Source organism: Cololabis saira, chromosome 2 (assembly GCF_033807715.1).
Source record: "Cololabis saira isolate AMF1-May2022 chromosome 2, fColSai1.1, whole genome shotgun sequence".
NCBI lineage: Eukaryota > Metazoa > Chordata > Actinopteri > Beloniformes > Belonidae > Cololabis > Cololabis saira.
This window is the reverse complement of record NC_084588.1, coordinates 52,958,429-52,973,428: the sequence shown is the minus strand read 5'-3', so window position 1 is coordinate 52,973,428 and position 15,000 is coordinate 52,958,429. Positions and strand designations below refer to the sequence as shown.

Here is a 15,000-nt window from a genome sequence, read left to right as displayed (position 1 = left end):
ACATGTTCTGACTTTTGAGGAACTTAACTAAAAGTGATGTCGTGCACATTCGTGGACAAACTTGATCTCTTTTATCCGTCTTCACATCTCGTGTGGAGATCAGGGATATTCCCGGTTTATCTGGTCCAAGTTTCTTCCATAAGTCCCTTATGCTCTCGGCACCGCTGCGTCTGAGCTCAGGACCTGCAGTTAAACCATGAGATGCAGCACCTCTGACATATCTGATGTCTGCGTTGGGAGAAGGTTCCTGGTTTCCATCGGCCTCAAACACTGAAGCTGCATTCCCGTTAACCCCAGATTTGACCTGGGAGGGAAAACCTGTGATGGAAACGCTTTAATTCGACAAATCTCCCAAATATGGAAACAACCTTTTTACACTTTCATGAGGTGGTTTTTCAGCTGTGTTGATAATCCAGTTTATCATAAAAGTGGAATGGAAAACACTTTTTCTGCAGCGAGTCAATTTGAATGTTATTTTCCAGCTTATTCTGGACTCATTAATGCCATTTAGTGGTGTTATAAAGCGTATTAATCACTGTGCGTTACTGCGTTACACATAAACGAGGGCTCCGCCTTTGAATAATCATTTGATCGTTTGTAATTGTAATTTATTTATTTATTTCAAAACAGGGACAGTGCACAATAAGACATTAATCTTTTGCAAGAGAATATGCGTTGAGCCAGGTTGTAGCAACTTGCTATTTTCCACCTGTAGTCCCAGGGCAGGTTGATGGAATAGTTCATAAAACGTTGTCTGCTGCCTTCATTTTCCGTTAACTGTTTTCAGCAACAGCGGCAGCTACAATCGTTTGTCCTTCTTTGGAGACGAGATCTTGTTTTAAACGTCACATATTATTGAGATTAAAAACGACTCATCACATTTGTGTGTGCGTATTATCTGATTTGTGCGTAACTTGCTCAAAGTTACGGACAAAATGATAATTATGAATTCAAAAAGCTACACACACGAATCGTGAAATACGCACGAATCACCTGATACACACACACAAAGTTGTAGATACGTGCAAATGGTTTTGACTCTTTTCTCAAAGAAAACTCCCAGATTCGTCCGTACATGGGGCTTTTAAGGACGGGTGGAAAGCTGGGGGATCTGAACTTTCACCTGAGTCGAGCATTATTTCCCTCAATACAAGAAGTAGCACAAATCAAGTAACACGCACACACAAATGTTTTGAATGTCGATTTTCTCTCCATAACATAGTGACCCATATCCAGTATCTGCATTTACTCTGATTCCCAGCAGCAGAAACCTTGTTTAGGGTAGATGGGCCTTTAACCGCCCGCCCGCACAATATCAACATGTATAAAACAAATGAAATAAAAATGAACTGCCTGCATATATAGAATAAAAATGCTTCTTGAATAAAATAAAACAAATATCCCTTTCCTGCATAACAATTAAATTAAAATACACTGTGTAATTAATACAATGTAGACAGTAACAGGCAGACTTTTCCACTGAGGTTGACAGTTGTGCAAATAACAAAACATTTGTGCAAATCTCAAATAAAACATTCAATTCAATTTGTCACAAAATAAGCTATATCAAAATCATAAAAAAACACCATCAGGGAGAGATTGATGGTTTCAGAGAGCAGAACTCCCTCACACAGCTGCACGCCTGATCCAAATAAAACTATAAACTATAAAGCTGCGCGCCTGACTCACGTATTATTACAACTCTTAACGGGGAAATATACATTTGTCCACAAACCTAACACCGTTATTTTAAATTAGGTGTCTGACATGTATTTGCAGGGGGGGCACACACACACACACACACACACACACACACACACACACACACACACACACACACACACACACACACACACACACACACACACACACACACACACTGGGTGGGGAACCTGAGGAGCTTTAACTTCGCACCGAAAGCCCGATGAGTTCACGTCCATGGTTGATGCCGCGGCGTCGTGTCTCCTCACCACGGCTGCTGATAAGACACTAACGACACCTTTAACCTTCCAACGACGCCACATTCACGTGTGGCCCCCGGTTTCTGAACACATCACTAGTTCCCCTGAAGAAGGACGTCAATCCTGCTAATATTCCGGTTACTGAAACATTCAGAATATTCCGTTTTCATGGTAATTAATGATTCAGGATATCTGGATCAAACCAGCGACGCACGGAGAACATGACGCAATTACCGTCATTTCTGCTTCTTCTTCTTGTATCCAAATTCAAAACAAATGCTGCTTCACACAACTTTTCTCTCACCTTCTTGTAAATCTTCTATCCCGGTACTTTCTACCGTCTACAAATGCAGAAATGTTCATATCCTTCATTACATTTATGAAGTGATTAGTCTCCTCCTGGTCTTGTTTCTCCGTGTTTAGAAGAACTTCCTGGACTCAAAAGACCAGGATTCCTTGTGAACAGAGCATGTGCAGAAAACAGATTCCTGTTCCGTTTGATGGGGATATTCTGTTTGGTGTTTACATGACCCAATATTCAGTTTTAAAAGGAGTAACCCAGGGCTCATATTGGGGTTTTTAAAAACCCGAATATGAGCAAATTCTGGTTATTCAAAGGGTTATTGGTGTTTACATGGCCGTGCAAATTCGGGTTATTGCCAATATTCGGGTTTTAAAAGGTTATTGATGCTGGAAACACAGTCTGTGTCGGGACCATAAAGATCCTCCTGCAGGATCAGGTCTGGACCATAAAGATCCTCCTGCAGGATCAGGTCTGGGCCGTGAAGATCCTCCTGCAGGATCAGGTCTGGACCAGGAAGATCCTCCTGCAGGATCAGGTCTGGACCGTGAAGATCCTCCTGCAGGATCAGGTCTGGACCGTGAAGATCCTCCTGCAGGATCAGGTCTGGACCATAAAGATCCTCCTGCAGGATCAGGTCTGGACCATAAAGATCCTCCTGCAGGATCAGGTCTGGACCATAAAGATCCTCCTGCAGGATCAGGTCTGGACCATAAAGATCCTCCTGCAGGATCAGGTCTGGACCGTGAAGATCCTCCTGCAGGATCACAGCCAGGTCCTGGTGTGACGTTGAGACGGGAACAAGATCTCAGCAGTTAATTCATCCCATTTCTCCTGACCAAGTAAGCCTGGATGCTTGAAGAAAGCGTTTTCATGCTCTGGTCGGCACCGCAAACTTTACTGTTTAAAGCAAAAAATAATTTGCTACCGGATAACATTCATAAATGATTCATTGGGAGGGAAGGGGGTTATAATTTAAGGGGAAACCTAAACTTCAAATCTTTATTTGTGCGTACAACAAAAATAAGTTTTTGTGTATCAGTTTGTGGAATTAAACTGTGGAATAATTTGAATTTGGAGTTAAAAGAATGTACAAACATAAAACAATTTAAGAAGAAATATAAAGACATAGTTTATTTGAGGTATAAAAGTGAAGACTGTGTTTAAAGATCAGCAGCTGTGTGTTTTCTGGTATTTATCATGTTGTCTTTGTATGTTTGTATGGATATACGTATTATATTTATATCATAGTTATATTTATATCATAGTTATATTATATTTCTGATAGAGCTTACATTTGGTATTAAACAGGTTATTTTTGTAAAAATGATATATATTTATTTATTTATTTATACAAATTAGTGTATAGTATAAAACGTAAATAGAGGCATATAATGTATGTTTAGTTGTGGAAAGGGGTTGGGATTAAATAAGTTTATACTTCCTCCCACTCCTTTTCGAACATGTAACTGAAATAGGTTTTTTGATGTGTTTTTTTCTTTATGTGGTGGAATGTAACCTGTATTTGTTTCTCTTATCTTTTTTTCTTGTTTTTTTTTATATATACATAAACGAAACTAAACGAAACTGTATACTCAAGCTTTAAAAAAGAAAATTGGAGTGCATGATTTACAGGCTGTGATGAAATTCAATGCAGGTTTATCAGGAGAAAAAAATGCATCATGTCCCCGTTAATGAACCTGATCAGCTGTGACTCTGCTCAGCTGCATCATCGTCTCCATCCCTGCAACATCCAACTCTGTTCCTGCTGGGGATTTATAGTCTGTGATCAAATTCACTGCAGGTTTATCAGCATGTGTGTTTCCTGTCCCTGACACGGCCACACTGACTCCAGCTCCGTCTTGATGAGCTTTAATCAGTCTCCACGTAGCTGTAACCGGATCCCCGGTCCTGCAGCTGCTTCACCTGCTGACGCCCCCTGTTGGCAGCACGGTGAACTGCAGTTAGTTAGTTAGTTAGTTAATATTTACTAGTTTAGTCGGTGTCTGCTGAGCTGCAGCCCTCACTGGCTGATGATGAATCACGGCCAGGGCTCTCCAGCTCCTGCACATCCTGCTGAGGTTGTTAATGAAACTTAAACTGGGTCACGTGATGAACCATTCTGTTGGTAACCTGATAGATGGATAGATTTATTTATTGTACCCTTGGGTAAATTTGGTTTACAGTGAGTGATTCATACAATCCAAAACCAAACACTCAACAACACAGGATAAGATAAAGTGACGACAGCTTTGGCTAAAAGAACAAAGAACAAGAAGGACGGCCCCAAGATAAGAAGCAAGATAAGTTAAAAACATCAGTAGATAAAAACACTAAAATATTCAAACCAAGCCAAATGATAATGTTGATCGTCTGCAACTCCCCGGAGCTCCAGAGTCTTCATAGCTGTTACTTTCTATCCAGGTGAACCATCGTTTCTCACCAGAATCTGATGTGTTCCGCTCGTTTAGCACCGAAGTCGCAGTCTTGGCCAGTTCCCAGACCAGTTCCCAGACCAGTTCCCAGACCAGTTCCCAGAGCAGTGTTTCCTGTTCCTCTGGGCCCAGTCCTACATGTGTTTCCCTGCTCAGACGCACCTGATTGGATCCCCATCAGACGAGTCTAATGATGAGCCACATGTTTTCGGTGCATCTAAAACACCTGCACCGGTGCATCTGCACCGTCCTCTTCACTTCAACCCGCTCGTCCTTTCCATCTGTTTTCTCAAAACCAAACCTTTCCAGTGAGTTAAAGCGAGTTTAGCTGCGTCTCTCAGCACGGCGCTCGTGTTTCCTCGGTCGTACTCCTCCTTCAACGCCGTAAAACACCTCCCGTTCATAAAGAAGAACATGAACTGACCCCAGACTCACGCTGCCTCCCTGCTGTCATTGTTTCTGCAGATACACGTGGTTCGTCCCGGTCAAGTGGATGAAGACGGGCGTGGAGCAGCAGCAGTACTGGCTCCTGCAGAACACAGGTACGGCCACAAGTTACACCTACATGTGTTAGATCGACCTCTGGAGGAGGAAGTACAGCGGGGCAAAAAGGTATTTAGTCAGACACCAGTTCTGCAAGTTCTCCCACTTAAAAAAAAATGATGATCACAGGTTTATCTCAACTATGAGAGACAGAATGAAAAAAGAAAATCCAGAAAATCACATTGTCTGATTTTTAAAGAATGTATTTGCAAATTATAGTGAAAAATAAGTATTTGATCAATAAGAAAAGTTCATCTCAATACTTTGTTATACAGGATTGTCTCAGAAAATTTGAATATTGTGATTTTCTGTAATGCAATTAAAAAAACAAAAATGTCATACATTCTGGATTCATTACAAATCAACTGAAATATTGCAAGCCTTTTATTATTTTAATATTGCTGATCATGGTTTACAGCTTAAGATTAAGATTCCCAGAATATTCTCATTTTTTGAGATAGGATATTTGGGTTTTCTTAAACTGTAATTTAAGAAATGAATTTGTAATGAATCCAGAATGTATGACATTTTTGTTTTTTTAATTGCATTACAGAAAATAAAGAACTTTATCACAATATTCTAATTTTCTGAGACAGTCCTGTATTCTAGGGTGGCTTAGTGCCAAACACACTTTCTAAAATCAACCTTTGACCTGTCGGACCCACGTTTCCCTCTTGCCCGGCCCAGACTTGTGCAGAACACGGAGACGATATAATTCAACTTGCTGATTCTTTACGTCAGACCAGAATATTTAGGTTTTTTTTAAATACCTGACGTGCTTCGGCCTAAATATCCCACCTAACCTAAATATCCTTGTCCCATGAGAAGAATCAGCAGGTTAAATTGTTAAGCCACTTTATTACACTGCAAAAACTCAAAATCTTACCAGCAATATTTGTCTTATTTCTAGTTATAATGTCTCATTTTTAGTCAAAAAATCTCATTACACTTAAAACAAGAGTCATTACCAGAAAAATAACTTGTTATTTGACCATTTTCACCTGTTTAAAGTAAATTTTCACTTGAAATAAGTAGAAAAATCTGCAAGTGGAACAAGATTTATCTTCTCATTACAAGCAAAAAATCTTCTTCCACTGGCAGATTTTTCTTCTTATTTTAAGTTAAAATCTACTTGAAACAGGTGAAACTTGGGCTAAAAATTAGATATTTTAACTAGAAATAAGACAAATATTCTTGACTTTTTCTCGACATTTGGACTTTTTTCTTGACATTTCGACTTTTTTTTCTCGAAATTTCAACTTTTTTCTTGACATTTTGACTTTTTTCTCAAAATTGTACTTCAACATTAATTTCGACATTTCGACTTTTTCTCGACATTTCCAAATTTCTGCCAGTGGAACAAGATTTATCTTCTTATTACAAGCAAAAAAATCTTGTTCCACTGGCAGATTTTTCTACTTATTTCAAGTGAAAATCTACTTGAAACAGGTGAAAATTGTTGTTTTTTCCAGTGATGAGTCTTGTTTTAAGTGTAATGAGATTTTTCTGACTAAAAATGAGACATTTTAACTAGAAATAAGACAAATATTCTTGTTAAGATTTTGAGTTTTTGCAGTGTAAATCCCGGGATACGACAGTCGGGTTTCAGGACTGAGCCGTCCCAGCATGCACCTCTTCCCGTGGTTCTGGCTACTGGTCAGCTGCTCCGGCGCTGCCGTCGGCCTCCGGCTGAGTTCCCACTAGGAATGGGTGATATTTTACCGTTCACGATAAACTGTCAAAAAAATTCCCCACGATAAGAATTTATATCTCACGGTAAAAATGATAAATTCCTGTTGATGATGCTTTTATGTAAAACTGATTTATGGTTCTGTGTTAAATCCACGCACAACGTACAGGAAGGAAGGAAGGAAGGAAGGAAGGAAGGAAGGAAGGAAGGAAGGAAGGAAGGAAGGAAGGAAGGAAGGAATGAAGGAAGGAAGGAAGGAAGGAAGGAAGGAAGGAAGGAAGGAAGGAAGGAAGGAAGGAAGGAAGGAAGGAAGGAAGGAAGGAAGGAAGGAAGGAAGGAAGGAAGGAAGGAAGGAAGGAAGGAAGGAAGGAAGGAAGGAAGGAAGGAAGGAAGGAAGGAAGGAAGGAAGGAAGGAAGGAAGGAAGAAAGCAAGCAAGCAAGCAAGCAAGCAAGCAATTTAATTAGTTTTTATTAAATCAATTTAATTGGTGTAGTTTAGTATTTAGTATCTTTTACAGCAGTGATTTGGCTCCAAAGACTGAATGTGGTGATAGATTTATAGTTACAAAGATGGAGTTGAATTGGTATTTTTTTTACTGTCATTTTTATCGTTATCAGGATAAATGCCAGAAATTATCGTGATACATTTTTTAGTCCGTACCGCCCATCCCTAGTTCCCAGACAAGTCTGTTCCTTCTCCCTCTCCTCAGCGTCGTAGACCCCCCACCACTCCCACCCGCCCACCCCACCACTCCCACCCGGCCTCCGCTCTCTCTCCCCGGTGTCACATCTTCCCCACATGTTGTCGTTGGCGCCGGCTGTGTTTTGTAGTACGATCAGTGCCTTTAATAATATTTCACATCCCTCTCCGGACCTGAATGATAAAGTCTTGCATTTTCCTTGGCAGCTCTTTGTAGTTTACGGCTCTCGGCGGGAAAGCAACCTCAAACATCCCACAGATCCACGGTAGCAGCTTCTATCTGGTTTTAATCAGAAACACTTGTGTGTGTCATTTACCCACAGCTCTAGTTGCAAGTCTCCCTGATTATTCAGTATTTCCTCATTTCCCTGAATTTCTGTCGAAGATGTTGGTGTTATTTCTATTTTTGTATTTCAAGAAAACTGCGGTTTCGTAAGAGGCGTGTAGACTTTTCCCTGGAAGCAGATTAGGGAACTAGTGGGTGAAAGGTCTCTGTGTTGAGCAGTGAAACAACTCAGCACCGGCCCCGATGCAGGATCATTAAACCGGGCCCTGCCCATCACAAAGCAAGACAGACACGCTGTGATTGATGCAATCTCACAGCAGATGCATCACCATTCAAATGACAACGGGCACTACGACAGCTTTAACTCTTAACACAACCACAGCGCAGATAGATATTAGGGGTGTAACGATACACTAATCTCACGATACGGTACGATACACGATATTGAGGTCACGATAACGATACGATACGATATTATAGCAGTATTTTTTTAACAACCTTGAATGAGGAACATATGACTGGAAAAAATGGTCTTTTATTTGAAAGACACAAAATACAAAACAATGCTGTGCGTTTGCCCTATTGTTCCAGTTTGTAATGCTTTATAACTGTTTAAGTTTTAAAGAGAAAGCCAGGCCAACCATTTTCCACAAACTGAACTAAAAGTAAATGTCAGGTTTGCATTATGATCTTCAGTTTCATACAAGTATAAATATTTAGACACAAACTGAATAGTTTCTCTCATGTATGATTTGACTTTTTTCTTTTCCAGAAATTTAACAACTAAAATTAAATAAATAAATAAAAGTAAATAAATCATACAATTTTACATCATAAAACAGATTGATTCATGCTCACCTTATAAGTGTAAGAGGAGATTTATTTTTGTTAAGAAGTTTATTTTGGTAATTCAGGGTTCATTATTTTATAAATCTATTCTTTATATTCTGATGTAAATCAGGGACTATAATGACACTAGTCAGTTTATCTGTAGTGATTAGTCTGTTTTAGATTGGGCGGAGTGATACGCCACAGTACGGCACTAGGTGCTGTGTTGATGTTCTAAAATCCTACACTGTTGAGGGACATTAAAGTACACTGGAACTCAGCAGAAGTTTCCCCGTGTTTATCCTACTCACCACCCCAAAAAGATTTAATTTAATAAGGTAAGGCTTAACTCTACACCAGCCTTACATCAGTAAAGGTTTAATTTAATAAGGCTTAACTCTACACCAGCCTTACATTAGTAAAAGTTCAGAGCTCAAAACGGTACTAGTTTCTTCTGAGCGGAGGAAGATTTTGGTCCGCGGGTCGAGGCGCGGTCGGGTGTGTGTTACTATCAACACAATAGATTAATATTAATAACTCAATATCATGATACAGTTTGTCACCTTTTGTATCGCAAAATTTCGTGGCACGATATATTGTTACAGCCCTAATATATATGTTTAAAAAAAAATCCACATCAATAACACAAGCACATTGCAATTTGGTGACACGGCAGAACACCACATAAAAACAATCATAGCGCATAAACACAACAGAAAGCACATATAACAACAGCATAACGCACACAGTGCGCCGGTGTGCGACAGAACACCGGCGGTGCAACAGCTGAGAATAAACCCACACAGCGCATAGACTGAAATTTGGTGGCACGGCGGCACACCACAAATAAAAACATCATAAACACGCATAAACACAAACAAACTAGTGATAGACTATCACTATAACAAATATTAATAATAATGGGTCATTACTTACAATTACAGTTTGACTTTCCGGGCCTTCCGCTGGGCAAAGTCATTAATTAATTAACAACAGTTCAACTCTCAAGCCTGAATTATGGTTCCGCGTTAAATCGACGCCGTACCCTACGCCGTAGGGTACGGCGTAGGGTACGCGGCGACGCGCGCCGTACGGTGCGCGTCGCCGCGTACCCTACACCGTAATCTGCGTTGGTGTAACGCGGAACCATAAATCAGCCTTAACTCCTTTCCTCTCCTCACTCGCCAACTCTTCCTCTACGCAAATATGGGTTACACATGCGCCCTAAACCGGCATCATCCGAGATCATCTATAAATTAAAATTTTTATTTAAACTAGATATATCTTTATAACCAGCCCATAACATTGATGTAAACACAAAAAAAAAAAAAAAAAAGTCCAGGGCCCGCACGTCCCCAGGTCCTGCGCGCGCGGGCCCCGGACACGCGCGGGCCCCGGGCACGCGCGGGCCCCTATGCAGTCGCATTGTCTGCATATGGTAGTTTGGCCACTGGTGTTGAGTAAAAGCATGGCGTGTCCTCGCAGACACCCACGGGCCCATGAGGGCGTCAGGAGAGGACTGGGTGCTGGCGAACACCAACATGTCCGGATACTTCAGGGTGAACTACGACCAGGGGAACTGGGACCGGCTCCTCGCCCTGCTGCACGCCAGCCATCAGGTCAGCGCCCGCACGCCGGGTCCTGTGTGGAGTTAAAGGGGAACTATTATGGATCTAATACCTATTTTAAACAGGCCTTGAATGTCTTAAAGGGGACCTATTATGAAAAACACGTTTTTTCTTGTTTTAACATATATAAAGTGGTCTCCCTTCACCCTGCCAGCACAGGGGAGACAAAATCCCATGAATTTCTGCAAGGTCTGTGACCCCCCACCTTACAGAGTCCCCCCGTGTCATGTGGTTTCTGTGAGCCGTTTGGATTTGTGCATTTTCTTTACGTCACCAAAATGCAAACCATGCCCTCTGTCTCCTCCGCTGCTGAAACCACGCCCACAACCAGCCAGTCGCGGCGCCGCGGATCCGGGTTAAATCATCCAGGTTCCCGGGTGGTTTGGGAGCTGGGTCCTCGGGGGTCTGTCCCAGGTCGGACCAGCTTCACCCTCCGAGATTTTCAGCCAAATCTGTTGGTTTGATCCCCGGTAACGGGCGATGCGCATAGGATGCGCTCCGGAGCCGATCTGTGCGCCCGCCGTGGGGTTGCGTGGCCAGCGCGCAGCATCCGCCGGGCAGATCCGGCTGAAATTCCGCTGGTCGGTCCCCGGGAGTCCCTGCTACCAGTCCAGGCGGGTTCCTGCGGTCCCGGCCGGTCGGAACCGGTCAGATTCCCCGGTTGAAGCCGCGGTGATGCGCGCTGCTCCAGCCTACTTCCGGGGTTTCCGACTAAATTGTCCAGATTCCCAGCCGCTTTGGGAGCAGGGATTTCTGGGGTACGTTCCAGGCTGGACCAGCTTCACCCTCCGAGATTTTCAGCGAAATCTGTCGGTTTGATCACCGGTAACGGGCGATGCGCCCCGGAGCCATGCTGGGCGCCCGGCGTGGCTCCGGGGCCAGCGTTCAGCATCCGCCGGGCAGATCCGGCTGAAATAGTGCATAAATGTTATTTATATACAACTCATATTTTATTTTTTTAACAATAAAGTTTCCATTTGTGAAAATTCAGTGTTGTGATAATTTACAGGCTTAGGCTGCTCTGGCGGAGCGAGGTTTATGCTCCTCCCCTGCTACACGTCATTCAGGGAGCCAATCAGCACAGAGCCTCATTATCATACCCCCCCCTTCCCTAAAAATGAGGCGCAGAAAAAGAGGTTAGAAGCGGTAAAACTAGTGACAGGGCCCACAGGCTGGATTTATGATTTATGTAGAAAAAACAAGCTTTAGATTGTTTTTAAGACATTCAAGGCCTGTTTAAAATATACATTAAATGCCATAATAAAAACAAGCTTTTGATTGTTTTTGCCAAATAAATTAGAAATTCAGCCTCTGAGCCATGTCTTTATCTTCCCATTCTCTAACCTCATTATCTATGCGGGAGTTGTAGGCGTGGTTTCACACATCGGAGGACAACCGATGTAAATCACGTGGTTCCGTAACTTTGGGGATCAGAATCTTATTGGCTCGTAGATCCACATCACACTGGACGATCATCCGGGCGGCTGTACAGACACTGCAGAATCTGGTTGTTTCCTCCTTCTCTGAGTTGCTGAGGGGAGACCACTTTATATATGTTAAAGCAAGAAAAAAAACCTTTATATATGTTAAAGCAAGAAAAAAACACTTTATATTTGTTAAAGCAAGAAAAAACCTGGTTTTCAGAATAGGTCCCCTTTAACGAAGGTTTGATTTGTACCCCATGTTTATCTCCTCTTCCCAAAGTTTGACTCCTACTTTTGTTCTTCTTTATCTCCTTCAGACTTTATCGGTCATCAACCGAGCACAGATCATAGACGACGCATTTAATCTGGCAAGGTAAAATAAACAGAAACGGATAAAATACAATCAAATACGGGGTTTGAAAAGCAGTTTGTGTGTCCGCTGTGTGCAGAGCTAAGATAATCTCCACGAGCCTGGCTCTGAGGACGACCACGTACCTGTCCCAGGAGCGGGACTACATCCCCTGGGAGTCGGCGCTGAGGAGTCTGGACTATTACATCCTCATGTTGGACCGCACCGAGGTGTACGGGGCTCTGCAGGTGGGGCCACGCCCACCGGACTACATTATTATTATTTAATTATTTATTTATTTATTTATTTATTTATTTATTTATTTATTTATTTTATTTTCTTACCTACCGTATTTTCTGGACTATAAGCCGCTACTTTTTTCATAGGTTTTCAACCGTGCAGCTTATACAAAGGTTACTATTCTGTGGATTTTTCTTCCACCACTCGGGGCGCTCTAACCGGAATTAGAATCAAAACTAAGACAAAATAAATGCAAAGAAGAATACGCTACTTCTTCTTTATCAGATAGAAGTAGAAACAGATTTCAAACAGAAAAATAGATAACTGTCTCGACATTTTGACTTTTTTCTTGACATTTCGACTTTTTTTTCTTGACATTTTGACTTTTTTCTCGACATTTCGACTTTTTTTCTCGAAATTTAGACTTTTTTCTCAAAATTATACTTCAACATTAATTTTGACTTTTTTCTCGACATTTCGATAAATGCTCGGGGCGCTCTAACCGGAATTAGAATCAAAACTAAGACAAAATAAATGCAAAGAAGAATACGCTACTTCTTCTTTATCAGATAGAAGTAGAAGCAGATTTCAAACAGATAAATAGATAAATAAATACCGGTTATTTTCTCTTGGTTCTGTCCCGTTTTAATCAGCAAAGTTGCTGCCGTGTTAAAAGACACTGTTAGGAAAGATCTATTTAGGTACAAACATGTACATCATTTACAGTTCAGAATCCTTCTGTACATGTAGTAAATATCTAATCTAACAACATAAATATCTGCTGCTTGCATATCTTTTTTTTTTTTTTAAATGGAGCGTATGCGGCTTATAGTCCAGAAAATATGGTATTTACTTATTTATTTTTTAATGTTGCTTGTACTGCCCTAATGTCCATAAGTTATCTTTTATATTAACATTCATTTATGTTCTTCTAAAAAGGGTTTTATTTTTAAAAACACTGGACTTAAAACATACTTAAAAACACAAGACGTTTCGGTGTTCATCCAAACACCCACCTACAAAAAGAAAAACACAGTTTTAGGGATCAGGACGTCCACGTCCTGGACAGAGAGGATGGATGGTTTGAGAGGGGCGTAAGGGAGGCCATCTATGTGAAAGTGGAGCGGCCCTCTTTAAATAGAGGGGGGGGACTGAGACATCATTTGTCCTCGTCTTACAATGCTGTTTTGAAGACATTACCCCGGCGCTTAACAGACCAACCAACTTGCTCCACCTGGGGGAGGGGCATCTGTTTAGGCTCCTGGGACACCATCTTCTCTGGCTCACTCATTGAGCAGTCATGTGACCTTAGTCATGTGACTCCTTTGAGTCTATAACTGCCAGAGCTACTTCCTGTGGACCAAACAACTGATGAAGGTGTTTGGATGAACACCGAAACGTCTTGTGTTTTTTTTTTTTTTTTTTTTTTTTAAAGATTTTTTTTGGGCTCTAGTGGCCCTTTATTGGAGATGAAGACTGGAAAGGGGTAGAGAGAGAGAACGGGGAAGACACGGGGTGCGCAGGCTGGATTCGAACCCGCGACCGCTGCAGGAGGACTGTAGCCTCAGTATATTAGCCGCTGCCTAACCCACTGCGCCACCGAGCGGCTCACGTCTTGTGTTTTTAAGTATGTTTTAAGTCCAGTGTTTTTAAAAATAAAACCCTTTTTAGAAGAACTTTCTACCTGGATAAATGAATCTCCACAGACATTCATTTATGTTGTTTTTAGTATGTTTTAAATTCCTTTTAGTTTTTCATGGCTTACAGCTTAAAGGAGCTGTATGTAAGAGCAATAATAGAACAAATCATAAAATGACCCCGATATGTCAACAGACATTTAAAAATCATGTTCATTTCAAATACTTATGTCACTGACAACAGCACTCAAGCCAGGATATTCCAGTTTAAAAAGAGGAGTTGCAGCCCTCAACTGATGTTTATGTTGAAGCTCCACCCTCCACCTATCTCCCAATCACCAAGTCAGTATTGTTTCTGAAGCTCCACCCTCCACCTATCTCCCAATCACCAAGTCAGTATTGTTTCTGAAGCTCCACCCTCCACCTATCTCCCAATCACCAAGTCAGTATTGTTTCTGCATCCGGGTTGCCAGCTCGGCTCTAATTATGGCAGCCATGGCAGCCTACGTTCCTGCTGCATTCTGCAGCCTACCTGGCAACCTCTGGTCGGGGGGAGGAGGGGGAGGGTACACGCCGCTCAACAGTATTTTGAAAGTGACTGCAGTACCAGTTTTGGACATTTCTTACAGACGGCTCCTTTAAGAAAACTCAAATATCCTATCTCAAAAAATTAGAATATTCTGGGAATCTTAATCTTAAACTGTAAGTCATAATCAGCAATATTAAAATAATAAAAGGCTTGCAATATTTCAGTTGATTTGTAATGAATCCAGAATGTATGACATTTTTGTTTTTTTAATTGCATTACAGAAAATAAAGAACTTTATCACAATATTCAAATTTTCTGAGACAGTCCTGTAAATAAATAAAGTTAAAGTTAGAGGGGAGGTGTCGATGACTGGTGCGTTTCTGTTTCAGGCGTATCTCAAGAAGCAGATCGTACCTCTGTTTGAATACTTCAGGAGCATCACAGCCGAC

The 15,000-nt window shown here is 41.4% G+C and overlaps 1 protein-coding gene across 1 annotated transcript in view; it reads left to right on the top strand.

Moving 5' to 3' along the window:
- Window positions 1-15,000, top strand: part of LOC133456800 (aminopeptidase Ey-like) — a 54,199-nt gene that overhangs the window by 37,970 nt on the left and 1,229 nt on the right. Inside the window, exons 12-16 of the mRNA XM_061735392.1 lie at window positions 5,163-5,239; window positions 10,230-10,363; window positions 12,114-12,169; window positions 12,246-12,393; window positions 14,941-14,994. Coding sequence (XP_061591376.1) covers window positions 5,163-5,239; window positions 10,230-10,363; window positions 12,114-12,169; window positions 12,246-12,393; window positions 14,941-14,994 — 469 coding nt within the window. The remainder of the gene's footprint in view (window positions 1-5,162; window positions 5,240-10,229; window positions 10,364-12,113; window positions 12,170-12,245; window positions 12,394-14,940; window positions 14,995-15,000) is intronic.